Below are 23155 nucleotides of genomic sequence, written 5' to 3' on the forward strand. Positions count from 1 at the left end.
ATGTCATTGCAGTGCACGACAACAAGCCCTGACAAATGGCAGGCGCTTGGGCTGGACCCGGCTGACGCACACACACACACGCTTCTGATCTCATACACAGCTATAGCCCTAGGGAATAGAGAGAGATAGTGTGTATCTGTATGCAATAAGCGCACGACACCACTACATCAGTAGTGATGCCAATCTCTAAAGGAAACATACTGTATCATTTGATTACATTCAAGGTGTGGGAACTAAATCTAAAAGTTTAGTGTTATTGAAAAATCTTTGTTGATCGACCACTAAATAGTTTGCCAAAACTTAAATTTTGTTATCATTTATTCCACTTGAAAACTTTTTGATCTGTTAAATGATTTTCTTTCTTCTAAGGAAAGGAAATGTGAAAATGTTACTTAATATATTAGTATTTAGTGGTATTTAATAAATGCTGAGTAAATTCTTTTGAATTTTCTATTCATCAAAGAATCCTGAAAAAAATGTCATGGTTTCCACAAAAATATTACCACAGCTGTTTTCAATGTTGATGATAATAATAAGAAATATTTCTTGAGCTTCAAATCAGCATATTAGAATGATTTCTGAAGGATCATGTGACATTGAAGACTGGAGTAATGATGCTGAAAATTCAGCTTTGCCATCAGGAATAAATTACATTTTAAAATAAAACTGAAAACAGTTTTTTTAAATTGTAATAATATTTCACAATACTACTGTTTTTACTGTTTTTGATCTAATAAATGTAGCGTTGGTGAGCATATGTGACAATTTTCAAAGACATTAAAAAAATCTTACAGACTTTTTGTCACGTAATGGGTGCACAACAACGGAGATAATAAACAAAATCAAATTCAAAGAAACACTTAGAAGTATCTTCAGGAAATATAACACAACCACAAACAACGACACGGAACAGTGAACTGAGGAAACTAAGGGTCTTAAATAAAGGAGAGCTCATTAAATGAACAAAAACAGGTGCGTGATTAATTAGAAACTATATGGAAACTAATAAGCAAAGGGCAAACTGGTACAGGGAAAATAGAACACAATGACAATAAAACAGAACATAACCATTACACTTTTGAATGGCTAATATATTAATTCCTGGAAATTGTAAGAAGATTAGAACATATAAAAACTAAATTAACTGTGTGAGGCATGTGTTTTAAGTAAATTTGGTTACACTTTAGATTAGGGTCCAATTCTCACTATTAACTAACTATTAACTAACTTTTGCCTCAATAAACTCCGAATTACTGCTTATTAATACTTGGTAAGGTAGCCGTTAGGTTTAGGCATTAATATGTGCTTTATAAGTACTAATAAACAGCCAATATCCTAGTAATATATATGCTAATAAGCAACTTGTTAATAATGAGAATTGGACCCTAAACTAAAGTGTTACTGTAAATTTAAGTGCATCAGGACATCTCACACCAGATATGACATTAATGACATCAAATGTCATTGGTTCTTATGTGATGGATCAATATTATGGTATACTTTTGTTCACTTGGTATAGTACTCACTATGGTATAGCATTCACTTTCATTGAATGGAAAAGAGAAAAAATGAAAAAATCATACAGGTTTGGAAAAATAATTGTGAGTAAATTATATGGATTTCATTTCTGGGTGGGCGATCCCTTTAATTTACCAGACGCTCACAGAGCAAAATGTTTAATTTGTTTTCCTGGTGTTTAGTTTCAGGTGCTGAGGCATGGGGGGTGGGCTTAGGAAACAGGCTTAGAGGGAATCTTAGGGAGCATGTTTAGACCCCTATAGGGTGGCTGAGGATATCTGTCCTGTCGACACCAATGGAGACATACTGAGTCTAAACCTCCCTAGAGTACAATAGTCTCCAGTCAGTCTCTCCTCCTGTGGTGGACTCACACACACAAATACACATAAACACACACATGTAAACACACACACACACAGGGCCTGTGAAGCTATGGAGCACATCGACATGAGTAACGAGAGCACTGTTATTGCACCACTGTGGGGGGAAAAAACACACATTCCAGGAAATCTCCCACTTCCTGCCTGCAGCCTCCCAACTCTATGTGCCTGTCGTCATTGTACCTGACTGAAGGGCCAGTTATCATGTCTACACTGCCAAAGGCACTCGCAAAAACCTGAGGGATAGAGAAAATGCAGCTTTAGCCCATTCTGTGTATGTATAGGGAGATTTACGGTCAGATTTTGAACTGCTGTGTTGCACTAGCGTCACCAGAAGAGTTATAAGCCGAGCTGACGCAGGCAGAGAGAGCTGGAGCTAGAGGGCGCTGGGAGGAGACCTTCAATGGTGGCGCACCTCTCTGTGTTTTGACGTGCCAGGCAACACAAGTTCTTCCTAGACATTTGTTATTTGCAGCAGTGATAAAAAAGCTTAAGATTAACTGTAATCTGTGATTCACAGTTCTCAAGAATCTGCAATCCCTTGTTGTCATGATACCATGTGATCATTTTTATTATGCAATTTGCTTACTTTTATCAAATTCACAAGAAATCAACACAGTCTAATGCAACAGAAATCATTGGATGTGTTTGTAAAAGCATACACATTACCGTTCAAAAGTTTGGGGTTGGCATTTTTTAAACATTTCTTATTATTATCAATGCTGAAAACAGTTGTGTTGCTTAATATTTTTGTGGAAACCATAATACATTTTTTTTCAGGATTCTTTGATGAATACAAAGTTCAAAAGAAATAGAAATCTTTTGCAACATTATAAATGTCTTTACTGTCACTTTTACACATTGTATACAATATTATATATTAATTATATATATATTAATTTCATCTGTTTTCTCTTCTTTCTTTTTTTTTTGTTGAGTGAACTGTTGTTTTTTCCACCTTATAAATCAACACAGCTTAATATTGCAGTAACATTACTGTAATCAACTGACAGATATTAATGAAGAACTGAAAGTTCTTGAGTAGCTCCTGGGGTTTTCAGATGAAAGAAAACTGAAACAAAACAACAAGAAGAGAGCAGCATCTTCCCCACTGAGCACCATCAGAAGCACAGGCAAAATATGCCACAGTGGAAACTCTGTCATTGTGAAATATGTGGCAAAACCATCTGTTAACGTCCTCACACGACTGGAAGCAACTCTCACAGAAACACGCTTACCAGAAACTCAAATATTATTCCTGAATGGTGCATGTGTGGGAGAAGCAGAGAAAACGTGTAGAGAACAAGGTGTGTGTGTGTCTGTTTATGTGTCTCAATACCTTTGTTTTACATTCCCAGTAGAGGGCAGTGTAATATGATTCTGCTGAGTTAGCAACTTCAGAGAGGAGAAAAGAATAAACAATAATTTTATGGCCAGGAATTTTAATGTTAAGATTTATGATATGCTCTAATGGTAATTTAAGTGTTTTACACTGTATCCAAGAAACCTGTCATTCTCCCTTTTGTTAGTTCTCAATCTCTCTTATCCAGGGTGATGCAACCTTCTCCATCATTTACCAACAATGTTTTCTATCAATCCTAATTTTATCAAGTTTTTCTACATTTACGTGAAACATCTGGGTAAAAAACAACAGCAACAACACAACACATATTGTGCATACATCTTAACTATAGGCTACTCAGCTGGCAAGGAGTCTGTTCAGAGATTTTACCAGAAGTCAATCCTGTGTGTATCATAATAACAGAACCTGACAGGAACTGTGGCAGACTGATTATACAGTCAGCAAGATTATCATAATCGTTAAAGTATGGGTTTAATATTCTCGGATTGGTTAAAAATCCTGGATGGCATTCTTTGATGACTAATATGGTGGTCAGTTGTTTGCAGCGAGTCAGTGGGTGTTGTTAATCTTCCCCTCTGACCTAGAGCTAATAAGCTTTAATTAGCCAGTGCGGTAAGTCTGGTTTGGGCCCCCAAATTGGCAAAACCATCTGCCACCATAATCATAAACATGGCATACAGACACAGACAGACAGACAGACAGACAGACAGACAGACAGATAGATAGATAGATAGATAGATAGATAGATAGATAGATAGATAGATAGATAGATAGATAGCCTGTCACTGTCTTTCAGACAGTCTGTCTGAATGTGATTTTGCTGATTCAGTCTGTCAAGAGTGTTTGCTGATCAGACAGTTAAATAACTTAGCCAGTGGACATCACTGGGCCTGACCTTGTCTGCTTCTCAGCCCCCTCTATTCATCCCTTCTTTTTTCTTTTCCTGCCTCTCTGACAGAGGGAGCAGTAAGCCAGGCCACATGACATGGATCAGGAAAGAGGGAATGATGATTTTTTCTGTGTGAGGCTAAAGAAGGCTGTGTGTGTTTGTGTAACTGCTGCATTGACCTGAGTGGTTCCACACCTGTCATCTACAAGAGCTAAGATGATTCACAGACCTCCCAGAATGAGAGTTTATCGACACACACACTCAAGCACAATCTCTTTACAGTACCTCTAACACACACACACACACACACACACACACACACACACACACATTACTCGCACACTTGCTTTCTCCATTATGCTATATATACACATTTGCACTCTATACTGATATACCCTGTATAACCCTTTGCTCTATACATGTGGGTTATACATTTTCTGCCCTAATTGAGTGATTTTCCCCCTTTGGACTTCAGCCTGAGGCGTCATGTCAGACTGAGGGTGACAGCAGTCATATTATCAGTTTATCAACTCGTTCCATTATCATATACTCATTGAACCAAATGTTCAATAGTGCAGTCATGCAGACTGACACATCTATGGAGAATGCTATCCATGTATAATACTACAACACCTAAAGAGCATGTAATATAAGGAAATCTCTATTCATCCTATCTATATACACTACTACTCAAAATTAAAAAAAATATTAGAATGATTAAATTATATTTTAATTTTTTTGTATATATCTGCAAGACATATATATTTGCTAGATATTTTAAGAAGAATTTACAACAATAATCTAAAGTGCATAACAGAAATCAGAATCAGAATCAGAAAGAACTTTATTGCCAGGTATGTTGTTTACACATACTAGGAATTTGTTTTAGTGACAGAAGCTCCACAGTGCAACAGAGTGACAGCGACAAGACAAGACACATAATAAAAAGAATAAAATAATAATATACAAATTTACAAGATAGACAAAGTGCAAAAAAAACAATATAAAAAAACAATATACAATATATATTATAGACAAAAACCAAATGTTTAAGTTGGCATATAAAATGCATGTAAATTAAAGTAAAATTTTTGGTCTCAAAGCAGCCCCAGTAAGTCAACCATAAGCCCTGATTTACACTTTTTGAGACAGCAGGGAGGGGACAGAACATTATCAAGGTGAGAGAGAGGTAACTGGATTGAAACATAAGCCAGATTCGAACCTGCATCTCCCACATGAGCACCACATCTCTACTGAAACACTAAATTCATGACTATAGCACTTGTGTAAGCTCTAGGCCTTGTGCTTTCTTGTTAGCAGTTGCAAAACTTAGTGACACTGAATTAATGAATTGAATTCTCCATCACAACGCGTGACTCACTGAACGAAGCAAGGAAACACCGGCTAGAAACCAGCCATCAGTGTCTCTTTTAACAAACACACAAAAGACAGTTGATCACAAAAAGAGAAGTGATGCAGAAATGGAGAATGCTTAGTTTGCGATTCCTATATTCAGCATAATTCCAGACACGCGCTTGCGGTCTGCGCAAAGCTTCCTCAATGTGTTATGGCACTGACCCATATTGACTTCTGCAGAGTGAAAGTGAGCAACAGGACTGTGCCATATAGGCTGAACATATAAGTGCATTGACCCCAGTCCTTGATCACTTGACTACAAAAGTTTGTGCCGAGGCTTTGCTGCATCAAGCAGAAAATCAGCAGCTATATCAGCATTTATGGCTGAATGCAGGGAGGGATGAAGAGCGTTATGACCCTTCTTACTTGAACTTTGGCCACCATCTTCATCATTAAAGCCACAAAAACAAAGCCATTAACGACCATTAAGGCCCTATCAAAATTTAACAACCAGGTTTTGTAACTGCGAAGCAGGTTAATGATATGTAGGTACGGTAAAGTAGTAAAATGCTTTAAGTGATATAAACATGAAAGCTGAAGCGTTATGCAACCTTCTCTTGTCTCTGAATGAGCAGATTAAGTGGTTTCCAGATTGAAGCAGTTGTGGAGGGGAAAAATAATGGTGTGAAGTTATTCTGAGATAACTTGGAAATGGGAACAGTGAGAGTGAGTGAGAATGTCATGGCTGAGGTGAAGGGTGGCTGGGGGTCCCACACAGCATAATCGAGAAATTAGAGTTTCAGAGCTGTGGGACGTTTGTGGGAGACAATGTCATTTTGTGTTGGTCTATGCATGTGCGCAAATCTGCGGGTTTGGTATTTAATTGAATGTGTTTGAATAGATGTGAATGAGTGCATGTGTGTGTGAACTATGTTGAAAATGTGTGTGGACTGGACTCCTTTGGGTGAGCGTAGGGTAAAGTGACGAGGGAGCTCTCTATGGCCTCACTGTCAGAGGAACAATAAGCTGTCAGAGGAACAATACTCGGAAACTCTCCAGTGTGAGAGGAAGAGACTTGAGACAGGATGCTGGATAAGGATGGATCTCTCTCTTTATCGCACTATATGTCTTATTCTCCATGAACGTTACATACTACCAGTAAAGATTTGGGCCATTTATCTTTCTCATGAGCTTAGAAACTTGTTGATCTCAATGTTTATGCTTTAATGTCTCTTATGCTCATCAAGGGTGCATTTATTTGAACAAAAACAGTAAAAAATGTGAAATATTATTTCCATTATTTCATTTGTATTACTTTTTTATTGATAAATATTATATTTTATTTGTATTTTTTATCACATTTTTTTCTATTCACTTTTTCACAAACCCCCTAGCATGTGTTTTGACAAATCTGATGTAGGTAAAACTTTTTTTAGGTCAAACACTCATATACTCTCATTCCCTTATCATCTCCCTCTCTCAGCATCCATCATTTATAACTCCACCTTACTGCTCAAATCTGTGCTCTGCTTAGTGAGTATGTTATGATGCTGAGTCTCCTTTTCTATGATACAATGACGCTGTTTCCCTGAATTGAAACACACTGTTCTGGTCAGTGCCGGTCAGACAGAGTCATCAGCGGTCAGCTCCAGTGTGTGACTATTGAAAAAGTGCTGACAAAGCTTTCCCCGCTCTGAACCCCCACACACATTACCACAACCACATAGGTTACACACAACCTCACACACCATCCTCTTAACAAATTCAGCTGGTCAACGTGGGCTATATGTGGCCAAACATAGCTAGGGGCTTTCTTGAGGCAAACATTCATTGTTGTTTTTCCTTTTCACCTCTAAAGATGATTCAGCTTCCTTGAATGGACTGGCTCACATTCAAAAGAGTTAGACACAGCATTGCACTTGGTCAACAATAGGTTACATGAGTGCTATTAGATATGAACAAGTTTAGGATGTCATCACACACAAATTTACATTCAATAAACACGTCTATCGATATAAAACTGTTTTAAAAAGTAAAAAATACCGGAACGAATAGCGCTCCGTTCCGTTTGTACCAGGTTTGTACCTTCTAATCCGCGGCAACGCCACCCTAATCTACGGCGCCGACCAGGGATGCGTTTCCCAAAAGCATCGTTAGCCAACTATGGTCACAAGTTCCATTGAACTCTATTGGTAACGACGGAACTTGCGACCATAGTTCGCTTTGGGAAACGCACCTCAGACCAGGGGTGAGTTTCCCGAAAGCATCGTTGGTAAACCATGGTCGTAAGTCCCATTGAACTCTATTGGTAACGACGGAACTTGCGACCATAGTTCGCTTTGGGAAACGCACCCCAGTTTAGTCCAATTCTCGAATGAATGACTCGTTTGATCCGGTTCTTTTTAGTGAACCGAATCCATACAGGGCGAGCAGTAGCTGGAATCCTCTTCCCAGTTCTTTTTAGTGAATCAAAACAAAAAGCAATGCTATTGTGTGATTCCCGAACAAATGACTTTTCTAAGTTATTTTTAGTTAATCAAACAGGTTACAATTTACTGTGCTGTGTTGTATGGCTTGTATCAGTCTTGACTGGTTGTCTATATGACAAGTTGTACTTAAAGATATATAATATGTCATAAGAAGGCCTATATTTAAAAAAAATGAATAGAATATATTAGTGCATATAGTTTGTTTAGCGTTATTTAATATATAATGGTATGTTTTTTCGGATTTGCAGCTTCTAAACACTTAAATCTAAATTCCAGCAATTACATGAATACATAACTATTGCAATATGAAATACAACTTTCAGACTTCTGCATGAGTACGATTTAAGAATTTATGCAGACTAAAAGCCAAACACAAATTAAGTTTAATGCAAATCAATTTACTGACCATTTAACTTTTGATTCTTTTTCTCATCATCCCATATCTCTGAAAGGCCCCAAACAACACATCCCAACTCAGATAAAGTCCATTTACATGCTGTTGTGAATAAAGGCAAACCACCAAACAAGCACTATAGCTACAAAGAAATGCCATCACAGCAGTCTTAAACACATGTAAGTGACTGACCCAATATCGAGGGCTGCTCTCCGGTGACCGTGGCTGGTACCTCTGCAGGGCCACCCCGCCTTCTCCATCTAGGTCCAGGCAGTGTGGGATGGGCGGCCAAGGGAGCAGTGATGCCAGCGGGTAGTGCGAGATCATGATGCCCGTCCAGGTTGCCCACACATGCTCAGGGCTGTAGAGAACTGGTGCTCCTGTGATGAAGACCTGTGTGTTTATGTGTATGTCTGTCTCAGGGGTGCATTCCAGAGCATGCCCTTTTGTCCTTTTGTGTGAAGTGGAAAAAGTCTGACAGATCTGTGTTTAGAAGTCCAAAATTGCTGTTTCCCAACACATACAAACAAAGTCTCTCTCTCTTTCAACCTCACTCTAATTCGAGAAGAGGTTGGCAGCTTCTCTGCTGTGGCCACAAGAGTGATTAAAGTCTATTGTTTTTCTCTCTCTCTCTCTTCAAATTTGAAGGAGGGGTGAGCGATAAGCCCTGCCCCTGCACTAATACCAAGATTGTGCAGAAAGAGGGAAAGAGAGGAAAAGAGAGAAAAGCGGTCTCGTGTTGAAGGAGGGAAACTGAGAGGAGATTTAAACAAAATAGTGTTATTTTAGTAAATTTCTACACTATAGTTTAGTTCTGTTTCTTTTAAGCTTATCATTCTAATTCTAGAATATAGAAAAGTTCACATTACAGCTATAACGATAACAATACACAGAGGAACAATATCATTGGAATCACTTTCAGAAAGATTTTCTGCTGCTGATGAATGATAAAAACATTAGCAGCCAGTCAGAATTCACCTGACTTTAAAGAACTTGAGTATTTAAAGCAGCAAACGACAAAATGACAGCACACAGAACAATATTGTGCATTGTTGTAGACACTAATATAATTATCGTTATAGTTCTTGATGTGAATGCGGGCCATAAGGGTTGAAAGTCGACCTGATGGAGTCATCTGCTGTCTAGTTAGGCAGTAGCTGTTAGTAAAGAAACTTTCCTGTTAACCAATAATTCAGCAGTGTGGCCTTTGTTACTAGGACCAAAGGCAAGGTTTCAGCAGAAATGTGTGATAGCAAGCATGTGAGTTAATATTTTAGACTGGGGTGAAAAAAACATAGTTTGAAAATGCATTGATATATATTGGAACTGGATTTGGTGGTCTCGACGCAGAGGACGACAGCAAAGGTTGAGGGTATTGTTTTGGACAGGGCCAGTATTTATGGTGGTTATATAGCTCTGAGTGTGGCATGACTGGTCAGCCATAAGTAAATTAGTAGCTAACCAATACACATATGTTAAGGCATACAGTTCTTGGGACAGTTAATAAGACACAGAGTTTAGAAACTGTAACTTCCGATTGTTGCAAAAATGCCTGCAGCAGATATGTGAATCAGTAACATAAAATAACAAAATAGCAAAATCCGGAGGACATTAAACACTAAGTTTAGAGCTTTTCACAGAATACAGACGTGTATACACACAGTGAGCTCACTTTATGGCATTTTCTGGGTAAAGCATAATTTTAAATCTGTGGAAAGCTTCCATGACATGCTGTCATTACTGCAGACAATCATTTTGACTTGTGCCTTAGGTTGCGCGAAAAGACATTGTGCTTAAAGTAATTCAGTTCAAATTCTACTGTTTTGTCTAAATAAAAGAAAAACTAAATAAAAAACTAAAATTTGAATTTAGGAATATAATAATGTACATAATGAAAATGGATATTTAATTTAAGATTTGTCAAAGATTACATTTAACAGTGTAGTTAAATTATTAATGTTTTTTAACGATTAACTTCAGTTAAGAGTAAGATGATTGGAAAAGTTGTCTAAATATAGGAGTAAATATAGGAGAAATTATCATGCACAATTAAAAAAATAATCAATGATTTAAAAAAACAAACAAAAAAAAACTAATATTATCCATTAACTAATAAGGTCATATATTGTGCATCCCTAGATTTTAAACATTTAACATAGAATCATTTCCTGCATTCATAAAGACAACTTTTGTTTGTTTTTAAAGAATGAGAGACGAGTCCATTAAATGAGGTAATACAAAGCCTTAACATTTTGCAACCGAGGAGCTCTGACTGTGGGTATTTGTGCTTCAAGCTTAATATACGCTCTCTCATACATGCTCACATTCAAAAGCAAAGATTAGTGAATAAATCAGCCAATTAAACCAGAATGCCATCGATTTTCTCTTTCATATCCTCAGGCTCCTCATCTATTGTTCAATATTTAAGAGGATTTTATTGTGAACCACAGAATGAGGGACCTGAATCCCCCCTGCTTCCAATCTCATGGATTCCTCTATTTCTCCCCCTCTGTTCCTCCTCCCTCCTTGTTTCCTTTCTCTGTTGTTCATTCCAACTTCTGTCCCCATGGCAGAGCTCAACACCCATCTGAACTGTTTTGAAATTTCTCAGCTTCCCTTCATAGAGTCTCTCCACTGGTACATTTTGATCTCTACAGTTTGCTGACAGAGCCTGAGTGCGGTCTGCTGAAGTTTACACAGCTGGCACAATTTTTTGGCTTTTACACTTACACTCAGACACACACTTAAACAAGTTATATCACCCAAGTTATATTCCTTATACAGTTTGTCAACACAAGACACTTAAAGTATGAACTAAGCATCATAAAGTATGAACAAAACATCAATGAACACATATTGAGCAGCGTTTTTCAGTATAGCTGTTGTTATCAGCAAAAAGTGCTGATGAGGGCATCCATGTGGGACATACTGGACATATAACACTCTTGTAAATCACAGGATTTAACTTTGTGAGGGTAAAGTTCACTATAGGACTAGTCCCAGATGGCTTTGTGCCAGCCCAAATCCGGCCCACATCTGCCACACGTGGTATGATGATCTCGGCCACATGTGGCATGGAATGGTAGCTGTTTCCCAGATCTGAGCCACAAGCAGGCCATAGCAATGCTACATGGCAGCCAAGAGCAAAGAAATAAACCAGAACTGGACCTTATCTGAGCCACAAAATCTTTATATATTATTTATAGAATCATCTTAGCATTAACAAGCCTGTTAACAAGCAGAATCACTGAAGGAAATAAGAGAACAGAAAAGACAAGAGCTATAACTGACTTCAGCCACAGCCTTAGATGAAATCAACTGAAGATAAAAAAAGACATTAAAACTCTCCAGATCTCAGCGGAGGAGGATTAAACAACTCCACAAACAGCATTACAGCTTCACATATTACTAACCAGATTGACTTTATTTCTGTCATTCATCTACAGAAGTTCTTATAGTTTGTTTGCATTCACGTGGTTCTGATGATCTGTGAAATTCAGATGGAGAACAGGAGGTGAAAGTCAGAATGGATGAGATGGAGGAAAGTCCTTAATGTACTGGTTTAGACACTATCACAAGAGTGATATAAACAGAAAATCACAACATATTTTGGACGTGATCCTTATGTTAAAAAGAGGAGTGATTTTTCTACTAAATTGGAATATTTGCCTGTCATCGAGACGGTAAGCAACTTCTCCAGTGCCCGGTTGCGTAAAGCACCTCAAGTTTTTCCCTTAAGTATGAGACTTAAGTCGTGATTTCCTCTTACCTATGGGAATGACTTAAGAGTGTTGCATATAAAGTCTTTGATATAATCCCTTTAAACAGTTCTCTAAGCGAAATTGCTAAGTGTTTCACGACAGCGACCCAGGTGCTGCCACTGTTGCCACGGACACGTTATTTGTTAATACAGATAGGGTATGCTAAGTATGTAATTTGATAAATGTTTATGTGATTAAATAGACTGGGTAAACCCAGCCTGATTTCGCCCGGCAACTCAGTCTGGAAACCCGTACATTCATTTCTACTGCTTCTGTTACACTTTTGCGGGAACCAATCACAGACTGGCTTATCCACCTTGCTCGCTATTGGCGGGTATAACACGATGACGATAGAGAAGCGACAGCTGAATGACTTCTGTAGTTTAGCAAACAAATTGCTCGAGTGGGTGTAAATATTACTCACTTTCTTGTTTTGTTTTTTTGCACAACCTGCAAAAATCGCTCGATGCTATTGCTGCTTCTGTAAACCGCTGATCAATGCTACAAACCAGTACAAACTAAACCTGTCTGGAGTTTTCGTGTCGCTCTGCAAAGTACGCCACCCGGATCGTTGATCTGATTGGTTGAAGGACTATCCAATTGCGTGAATAATGCTCGTTGATCACGCCTCTTGTGCAGTAGAAAATACATACAGACTCCCCAGACCAATGTTCAATTTTAAATTGAGCTTGGTCTGGTGAATAAGTGAATAAACGCTTAAATTAAAATGTTTATCATCGGCTGTCTCATTAGAAAACTTGGATTCAACCTGCTCGCTCCGTGAAGTTTTCCAAAACATGTTATACTAAGGAAAATTACACCTAAGGTGCTTTATGCAACCGGGCATGGACATCCTTTTATTCCAGAAAACAAATGAAAGCATACAACAAAACTATGGATGCATACTACTTTTTTGTTAGTGGGTGCATACGCAAGATGTATTTATCTTTTGACAAAGCGGTCACACTCACAAGCATTATCCGACTTGTCTCCTCCCAACTGCAGACAGAGGATTACAAGCCACTTTTTCCTGAGTTTTTCAGTCAATTTCTTGCATTTTTTCCCCTGATGAACAACAACTTTTGGTACACGATAAAAGCTCCTTGTGGTTTCCTGGTTTGACAATAAACATTAGATTAGAGCAACAATAAACTACACATAACAGGTATTTCATAGTGCTTCCCTAAGTAAAAAATCACTTCCTGCCCTCTATCTGTATTTCGTGCCACCCCGTGACGCCATGTGCAAACAACCTATTGACAATTAACAGAAGTTTAATGCTCATCTTTGTTTCATTTGAAGTCACCATAATGGCGATTGGTGTTGGTCTCTTAACTCTTAAAGGATTAGTCCACTTTTAAATAAACTTTCCCTGATAATTTACCCACCCCCATGTCATCCAAGATGTTCATATCTTTCTTTCTTCAGTTGAAAAGATATTAAGGTTTTTGAGGAAAACATTCCAGGATTTTTCTCCATATAGTGGATTTCAATGGCTACCAACAGGTTGAAGGTCCAAATTGCAGTTTCAGTGCAGCTTCAAAGGGCTTTAAACGATACCAGACGAGGAATAAGGGTCTTATATAGCGAAACGATCTGTCATTTTCTAAAAAAAATACACCCGTTTATGCTTTATAAACACAAAATATCGCCTTGAACGTACTTCCCATTTCCGCATTCTTCAAAACGCTTACGCTGAATGTTCTACACCTTCTCTATTCTACTTACGGAATGAACGCACGCCAGTTTCGTTTTTTTTTTTCGTAAGACGAAAGAAAGACATGAACTTCTTGGATGACATGGGGGTGAGTAAATTACCAGGAAAAGTTTATATAAAAGTGGACTAATCCTTTAAGGCAGGAGCACACCAAGCCGATGCCGACAAACTAGTGGCGACAAAAGCAGATTGCGGGGTCGGTTCACATCGGCGGCGTCTGGGTCCAAAGTTGCCCTGCCACACCAAATCAGCGCTCGACAGCCGACGGCCAAGTAGCATGTCCGTTCTGTGCCTGCGTAGAAGAAATGCCTTTCCGTACCAGCAGTACGGCAGTAGCTGAACAGCCAATCAGAATGATCTGATGGACAGACGAGATCTGACACCGATTCAACATGTCGAATCGGCCGAAAAAAAGCAGACGAGGACCAACTTCAGCCGACGGTGCAGAACACACTGAGAAAACTTAGTTGGCCGACAAATAAAAACTGCCCAACGGCCGACCGTCGGCTTGATGTGTTCCTGCCTTTACGATATGTTTGTTTTCTCTGGCTGCTGAGACAGTGTGTTTGTCAAACACATTTGCAGTAGCCTACCAAAGAAAGCTGAAATCAGACCAGGTGATGATTTTATAATAATAGTGAAATTGCCTGAATCACTGTTGTCATTTGAACGTAATAATTGTCTTGTGCCATTAATACATTTAAATTACAAACCCTGTTTTACTGCAACATGAGATCGCACTGCATTGCATAAATCAGTTAGAAGATTGCAGATAAAAACTGTTAGCAGAAAACAATAAACTACAATGACAAACACCAAAATACAAAAAGACAGAACAAAAAACACAGCAAAAAATAAAAGCAAATATTTAGAATGAAAGAAAATAACAGGATAATTCAGCTGCATAATTTATTCATTCTGTGATGCATGCTGGGAGTTTTATACTATTGTTCCCAGGATGCATTGTGGCATGACACTTTTGATTGTCACCATTGTTGAGATTTGGTGACACAAATCCAAAAATACTCTATCCTCAAAATGTGTGATACTTACTATTCTTAAAGGTGCTAAAGAGGATGTTTTGTTTTATACATTTTTGCAATATCACTTGAAACTGTCTTTACTAAATGATAAAAGACTATTTATTAGGTGCACTGAAAGGAATAATATTAATATACATCATCTGTGCACGAGGTAGGGCCTTAAAAACATCAGCCAATCGTTTACGCGATCATCGCGTAAACGATTGGCCCTCTGGCTTGTCAATCACTGCCATGACGTTCCTTGTGAGAGACGTGCGCTGATTGGCCCTCTGGCTTGTCAATCACTGCCATGACGTTCCTTGTGAGAGACGTGCGCGGCTGCGCGCTCCAGTAACTTTCCACACTCTACAAGCGCTGCATGCAATGTTTTTGTCCGGAGACAGGAGTAACAACTGCAGATTATGAGTTACCTGCGGTGAGTCCGACATAATGAATCCATTAAAACGATACAGCGAATGCCGGTGGTAAACACTCATGTTCCAATACTCGAGTATATTCCAATATAAACGAGTTTTTGGAGGCGTTCCCTCGAAAGGAGGGGGGTTGTTCTTATGCATGCGCTCATTTAAAAAACTCAGTAACAGTCTTTGGTTTCTCAGTCGACAAAAAGATCCTCTTTAGCACCTTTAACAGGGCTGCCTCTGATGCGATAACTGTGTTAACAAATGAGAGCAAGTATACCAGTTGTTTCATGCCTCTAGCTGAAACTTAGTAACCACAAACATACCACAAAAGTGGAGTATTGAGAAAGAAGATTACCTATATTCCTTTTTTTCTATTGTGTGTTTCACTGTAAAGCAGAACGTGTGACGGAAGAACCTGCTGACAACGTCGATTATCCTTCATTTATTTTTCTTCTCAAGTCACGTTTGATGTTGAGAGTCTCGGAAATCGTTCCTGCAATCAACAGGTGTGTGGTCTTGCTGTCCGGATTCTTAACGCGTTTATTCTACATTTCATTATTCTACATTTCATTTCATTTCTCTTTCTCATAAATATTAATTTACTTTGCAGCTGCAAACAACAAACCCCCAGTCTACAACTTTGGCACACTGCCTGTTTTATTTAACTGACCAACTATAAAAAAATATAGCGAAGCTGCTTGACGCACTGGGCAGTGCGGAGCGAATGTACAATACATTGAAGTAAAGTGCAGTGGCCTATTACAGGGCTCTCAAGTTTTGGAGACAGGCAAGAGTGACATTCCCAACCCCCCCCCATTTAAAATTTTTGTTTTTTAAAAACCCCGGAGTAAAATTTTGTACATTTTATATTTAAATGCATGAATCTAGTGCATTCTAAGAGTAAAATTAAGAGACTAGATCAATGAAGAAATTTGTTCTCTCGTAAACAATTTTGTGCTCTAAAAGTAAAAGAATGCACTAAACACACCACTTCATTATAGATAAAAATAAAAATATACCAATAAATAAATAAGTAAACTAGGTGAGTATATAATTCAGCAGCAAAAAGTATTCTAGCCTAATTCTTGGAAGAAAAAAAAAAGCTATGGAATGGCTTCAGATGACTTTGAATATAGTGCACGAAAACTTAATTGGTGCTAGTCTAATTACGGACGGTAATTTAAATATCGCGTCATATCCGTATTCATATTTTGCGACTGTGGCGGGACCAATTAGAATGTGGCGGGCTGCCACAGTCTAGTCAATGTATGGGAAACACTGATCCATGGCCAGGATATAAAATGTGACATGATTTTAAAAGTGACCTATAACATCGACGATGCAATACACTTTAATTTATTTAGTGCTAATAAAATTATTAAAACTATTTGGAGAGAGAGATGTTTAATGTAACAAAATGTCAGTCTTCGTGTGATAGCAAAATATAACTAGACTACTTGTTCTGAGCAGGTGTCAATGAACAGGCTGTAAAACTGTTATCTAAGTTCACACTCATGAAAAACTGAAGCTGATTATCTGATTATCTAACAGCAGTTGTCATTGTTTGTGTCAAACAATTTGTGAATTTGTTGTAACATTAAAACAGGAGATCATGACTTACTCTGTGCTCAAAGTGATGCTCAGAGCTCCAGTGTTTTCCTCTGTGGGTGAACGAGGATGATGGTGAACAATTCCAGGATATGCTTTTTTTTCATTGGTTGTTGCGTTAAATCTTACCCAGATACAATAGTGCTATTTTCTGATTGGCTATTGTGTAGCCTCTTTCTTTTTTTTTGATTGGCTGATAAGTGGCAGGTTCGAGACGCGCTTGATTCCTGCCCGGTTCCATAGAGAGAGCGGCGCGGCCAGATACATTTTGGGCGCTGCGGCATATTAAATATATGATAAATAGATTTTCTACGTGAGAAATACAATGGGTGGCGGGAGTGCGTGACAAAAGACCGAAATGAGTGACTGTTACGCTCAGTGCGTGACACTTGAGAGCCCTGCTATTAATTTGAGTGTAAATATGCAGCAGCAGTCATAACTTTTGTTTTAGACAACACCCTTTGTTTTGGACATGGGACGAATTTGAAATATGACAGATATGAAAAGATATTACATGTTATTAGCGGTGCTATTAGTTCAAAGATGTACTTTATTGAAATGCGAATTGGATGTCGTGATTTGATGACGGAGGTGAACGCCAATGATGCCAAAAATAAATAAATAAATAAATAAATAAATAAGGGGTAATGTTAAATAAATAGCCATTAGTACTCTCTTAGTTATAAGAAGATATCAAAACCCTGAAATAACAATAACAATAAAGAGATGAAGAGAATTTTTATAGCCTATTTACTGCCATCTGTCGGTGTCAGAAATTAAGGGGTAATTGATTTTCAGGGGATTTTTTTACCTTTATATAGGATCTTTTTCCCAATCTTATTAAATATGTAGGTATGCCATCTTTAATGTTAAGTTCTTAAATTTGGTCAATTAAATTAGAATAATATGACGCTATAGGTTGTTACCAATTAAATCAGTTGCAGAGATGGCAAAGATGAGCATCTGAAGTTGCTTTTAGATGTTAGATAGTGTTGCTCAGAGAGGGCAGTAAATGTGTAGCAATTGCATAATGTAATGAGATATAGAAATATTAAATGAATGGCAAGATGAAACGATATTTGGATTATGAAATTAATGTCGCCAGTAGGTGGCGGCAAGTCATTGTGTTAAAGGGTTAGTTCACCCAAAAATTCTGTCATTTATTACTTACCCTCATGCCGTTCCACACCCGTAAGACCTTCGTTAATCTTCGGAACACAAATGGAGATATTTTAGTTGAAATCTGATGGCTCCATGAGGCTTTCAAAGGGAGCAATGACATTTCCTCTCTCAAGATCCATAAAGGTACTAATAACATATATTTAAATCAGTTCATGTGAGTACAGTGGCTCAATATTAATATTATAAAGAGATGAGAATATTTTCACTTATAAAGTGATGCCCGATTTCAAAACACTGCTTCAGGAAGCATCGGATCATAAATAAATCAGTGTATCGAATCTGCTGTTTGGAGCGCCAAAGTCATGTGATTTCAGCCGTTAGCAGTTTGACACGCGATCTGAATCATGATTCGATACACTGATTCATTGTGCTCCAATGCTTCCTGAAGCAGTGTTTTGAAATCTACCATCACATTTATTCAACCGATTCGTTCAAAACACTGATTAATTCAGGAATAAATATCAAGATGAAATGTAGAATAAACATGTTAAGAATGCATACAGCTGTACAGCGAAGGACTTTAACCAATCAGTGGAAAGAGGCGTTTTATTCCCCTCCCACATGTAGAGATCGACTATTCAAGCTGATTATTCGTTTCCAACCCCAGAACGAAAAAATGAAAAATCAAGCCAATTTTTTGTTTTCTGATTTCAATATTAAATAAAAAAACGAATGAACGGAAGATACCCTGACTGATTTGCTTCACGTTTAGATGGAAACCCAGCTACTGAGATCTTGCAAAGGAACAAAACTGACCGTCATTGAAATCTTGTAAAGGAACAAAAGCGTCTGTCATTTAAATCTCACATAGGAACAAAACCTACTGTCACTGAAATCTTGTAATGAAACAAAACTGACAGTCAGTGAGATCTTGTAAAGGAATGAAACTGACTGCTATTGAGATCTCATAAACGATAAAAACAGACCATCATTGAAATCTCACAAAGGAATAAAATGAACCGTCATTGAAATCTTACAACGAAACAAATCTGGCCATCACTGAAACCTCATCATGGAAACAAACCGACTGTCTTTGAAATCTTGTAAAGGAACAAAACCAACCATAATTAAAATCTCGTAACTGAATAAAACTGTCCGCCTTTGAAATCTTGCAAAGGAACAAAACTGACAGTCATTGAGATCTCGCAAAGGAACAAATCTGACTGCTACTGAGATCTCCTAAAGAAACAAAACCGACCATCGTTGAATTCTCATAACGAAACAAAACTGATTGTCTTTGAAATCTCGTCACAAAACAAAACCAACAGTTTGAATAGTTTCAAACTTGACTGTCATTGAAATCTCTTAAACATAATAAAACTAATCATCGTTGAGATCTCTTAATGGAACAAAACCAACCGTCATTGAGATCTCACAACTGAACAAAACCATCCATCATTGAAATCTCGTAACCTAAACTGACCATCATAGAAATCTCGTAATGGAAAAAACCAACTGTCATTAACATCTTGTTAAGAAATTAAGCCGACTGTTATTAAAATATTGTTAGGGAAAACCGAGTGATGTTGAAATCTCGTAATGGAAAAACAGGTGTTATTGATATCTTGTAGAGGAACAAAACCGACCGTCAATGAAATCTCGAAAAGGAACAAAACTGACAGTCATTGAGATCTCGTAAAGGAACAAAACTGACTGCTATTGAGATCTTGTAACTGAACAAAACCGACCATCATAGAAATCTCTTAATGGAACAAAACCAACTGTCATTAACCTTTTGTTAATAAAAGTATTAATTTTGTTTTCAAAAAAGAAAGAAGAATATGACTGACCCCAAAAATTTAAACAGTAGTGTATACTGTTGCAAAATGTTTCTTTTTTGTAATATTGTTACAAAAGATTTCTAACTGCAGAAAGACATCAATACAACCCATATTTTAAATGTATGTCTGTAACCTGTGCGGGACTCGAACCTGGGTCACTGGCATGGGAGGTGGGCCCCATTAATAAGAACACCAAAGACTGCAGCTTCTAGTGCCAGTTTACCTGCATATTTCTCATTAGTTGGTCTCAGTTACAACTCCACCAACATCAATCTACTAACTCTACAGATGGTAAAGTCCCTGGTTAATTTGTCAAACAAAACGGCACATTGAGCATTATGATTGATCAAATCACCTGTCAATCCAACTCCCAGCAAAGGGTGAATTGTTGATAACACTTCCACATGTTGGGGAAAAAAAGTTTTTTTAATACATTACACTTGTGATGGGAGAAATTAAGCTTTTCAAAGCTTCTAAACAAATTAACGAATTGGTTTGCAAAATGATTCACTCTTTTGAAGCATTAGAAACACCACACGCTGGTGACTCCTTCTGGTCAGAACAGTGTAAATGAAACCTCTGGCCAAGCATGCATGAAAACACTTTTTACAAAAAATAATAAAATACAGTAGTCAACATTTGAAGTAGATCAAAAAAGGTTCCCAGAACGTTCAGCGATGGTCACGATGTGGAGTTCTTTTAAGGGTTGGGGGACGTTATTTGGTGGACCTTTAGGGAACATTCAGGATGTTCTGGAAATGTTTAGGGGACTATTAATATAGGACATTCTGATAACTTCCCAAATGTCCTCTTTGTAATGTTCTCGCACGACATCCCCCTAAACTCATATCGGGAACGTTATTAAATGACCAACAGAGGACCATTTGGGAACGTTCTGTTAATGTCCCGTTCTGTTAACGTTCTGTTAATGTTTTATAGAAAATAATAACGTTTTATGTCACTGTTATGGAGGTGAGCGTTTGCTTTAGATGGGCTCTTGATTCTTGACATTTTAACTTTAGATTGTCTCTGTCTGCTTTAAATAGGTTTCCAAAACACGCATCTTATAGCAAAAATTGCAAAAGAATATCTGATCAGATAAATTTGGTTATTTAGTGATTGTGATTCACTGATCCTCTCCAGAAACTAAACTCTGATTGTATTAAGTGTTTGTTTTGAATGAATTAACAGTTTTGTTTTTATTCATTATACAGACAGAGTTTTGAGCAGTGTCTTTTAGGCTCACACAGACATCATGAATCAGCGTATGAACCTCAACAATGTTGAGAATAAACAAAATCTTTTTTATGACTTTAGTAGCTTGTTTTGTGATGCTCAGAACTGATTTGTTTATCTGAAAATTTTGTCACCATTGTTGAGGTTCATAGGCAGAATGTTGATGTCTGTGTGAGTCTACCTGACCCTGTCTGTATAATTTCTGCACAATGATAAAAACTTCAAAATATCAAAGCAGTACAGGATTTTATGCATTATAATAGAACTATAAGAACATGAAAGAAATACAATGTCTCAAATGTCCTGTTATGTTCTGGGAATGTAAAATTTCTAGTGGGGTATCTCTGCTTTCAGGCTCTTCACAGCAGCGTGGTCCAGCTTTCCAGGAATTTGTTGAATGGTGCGACAACTCTTGTCTGGAGCGAAACATGAATAAGATTAAAGAGATGGTTGTAACCTTTTCTAATAAGCAGAGGCAAATGGCAGTTACTACTGTACTACTAAGGAAAGCCCAGAGAGATTGTTGAGGAGTACAAGTACCTGGGCACAACTTTTGACAATTTGATACTCCGGAAATGTCAGCAGCGGCAGTACATTTTAAGGAAGCTCAATTCTTTTGGGGTCAATAAGAACATTCTTACTTTGCTCTACATGCTGAGCTTGGCTGTCTTTGAAATCTCACAAAGGAACAAAATTAGTCGTCATTGAAATCTTACAATGAAACAAAGCTGGCCATCATTGAAATCTCATAATGGAAACAAACCTGCTGTCTTTGAAATCTCATAAAAGAACAAAACCAACTATAAATATGGCTGCAGCGTAATGTGGAGCAGGAAGAGCAAAAACAGTAGAAATTGAACGTACATGAAAAAGATGGTTCAGAAGTACACGTGAGAATGAACTCAAAATGAGCAAAGTTCAGATGAGAATGAACACAGAATGAACAAAAACACACTTATGTCTAATCCAAAATCTTACCCGGATAATAAAGAAATTGAAATTACACAAGATTACACACAGTTTTATAAAGTTGCCCCACACAGGATTTGAACCCACAGTCTCTGGGTCAAGCACCTATAACTCATCTTGTTGCACCACTGGGAAGACACGTTCACCTAGATGCCGAATTTCCATAGTTCACATGAGAATGAACTCAAAATGAAAAGAAGTTCAGATCTGAATGAACACGGAATGAACAAAAACAGACTTCTAATCCTAGAGGAAGAAAGACTAGAACAATGCTTCTTGGGATTATAAAGGAATTCAACTGACAAAACTTTACACACAATTTTATAAAGTTGTCCCACACGGGACCTGAACCCACAATCTCTGTTATATTTTCAGTAAGTTCAATAAGTCATTGAAATCTCATAAAGGAACATAACCAACCATCATTCAATTCCCATAAAGGAACAAAACTGACTGTCATTGAGATCACACAACTGAACAAAACCGTCATTGAGATAACAAAACAAAAGCATCAACCATTAAAATTTCGTAAAGGAACAAAGCTGACTGTCATTTAGAATTAGTAATGGACCAAAATCAACCATCACTGAAATTTCGCAAGGAAACCAAATTGACCGTTATTGAGATCTCATAACTCACCAAAACCTACCATCACTGAGATCTCTTGTTACCCAGCAAAACCGACTGTCCCTGAGATCTCGTAACCCACCAAAACCTACCATCACTGAGATCTCTTGTTATCAAGCAAAGCTGACTGTCCCTGAGATCTCGTAACCCACCAAAACCTACCATCACTGAGATCTCGTTACCCAGCAAAACCTACCAAAAAAAAACATGGTTGAAGTCTCATAACCCAGCAAATCTGACCATCACTGAAATCTTGTAGCCCACCAAAACCTGCGATCATCGAGATCTTGTAACAGAAAAATAAAAACACCTGACATTGAAAATTTCCATCGTTGAACTCTCATAACTCACCAAAACTTACCATCACTGAGATGTCATAACCCAAAAAAACCAACCATCACTGAAATCTCATAACCCAGCAAAACCTACCGTCATTGA

The 23155-nt window shown here is 37.7% G+C and overlaps 1 protein-coding gene across 1 annotated transcript in view; it reads right to left on the bottom strand.

Moving 5' to 3' along the window:
• rgl1 (ral guanine nucleotide dissociation stimulator-like 1) overlaps nucleotides 1-8997 on the bottom strand; it is a 28194-nt gene extending 19197 nt beyond the window's left edge. The window contains exon 1 of the mRNA XM_048209000.1: nucleotides 8582-8997. Within this exon, the coding sequence (XP_048064957.1) occupies nucleotides 8582-8716 (135 nt within the window). The 5' untranslated portion in view covers nucleotides 8717-8997. The remainder of the gene's footprint in view (nucleotides 1-8581) is intronic.
• Nucleotides 8998-23155: the final 14158 nt, after the last annotated feature.

This window comes from Megalobrama amblycephala, linkage group LG12 (genome assembly GCF_018812025.1).
Source record: "Megalobrama amblycephala isolate DHTTF-2021 linkage group LG12, ASM1881202v1, whole genome shotgun sequence".
Classification (NCBI taxonomy): Eukaryota; Metazoa; Chordata; class Actinopteri; order Cypriniformes; family Xenocyprididae; genus Megalobrama; species Megalobrama amblycephala.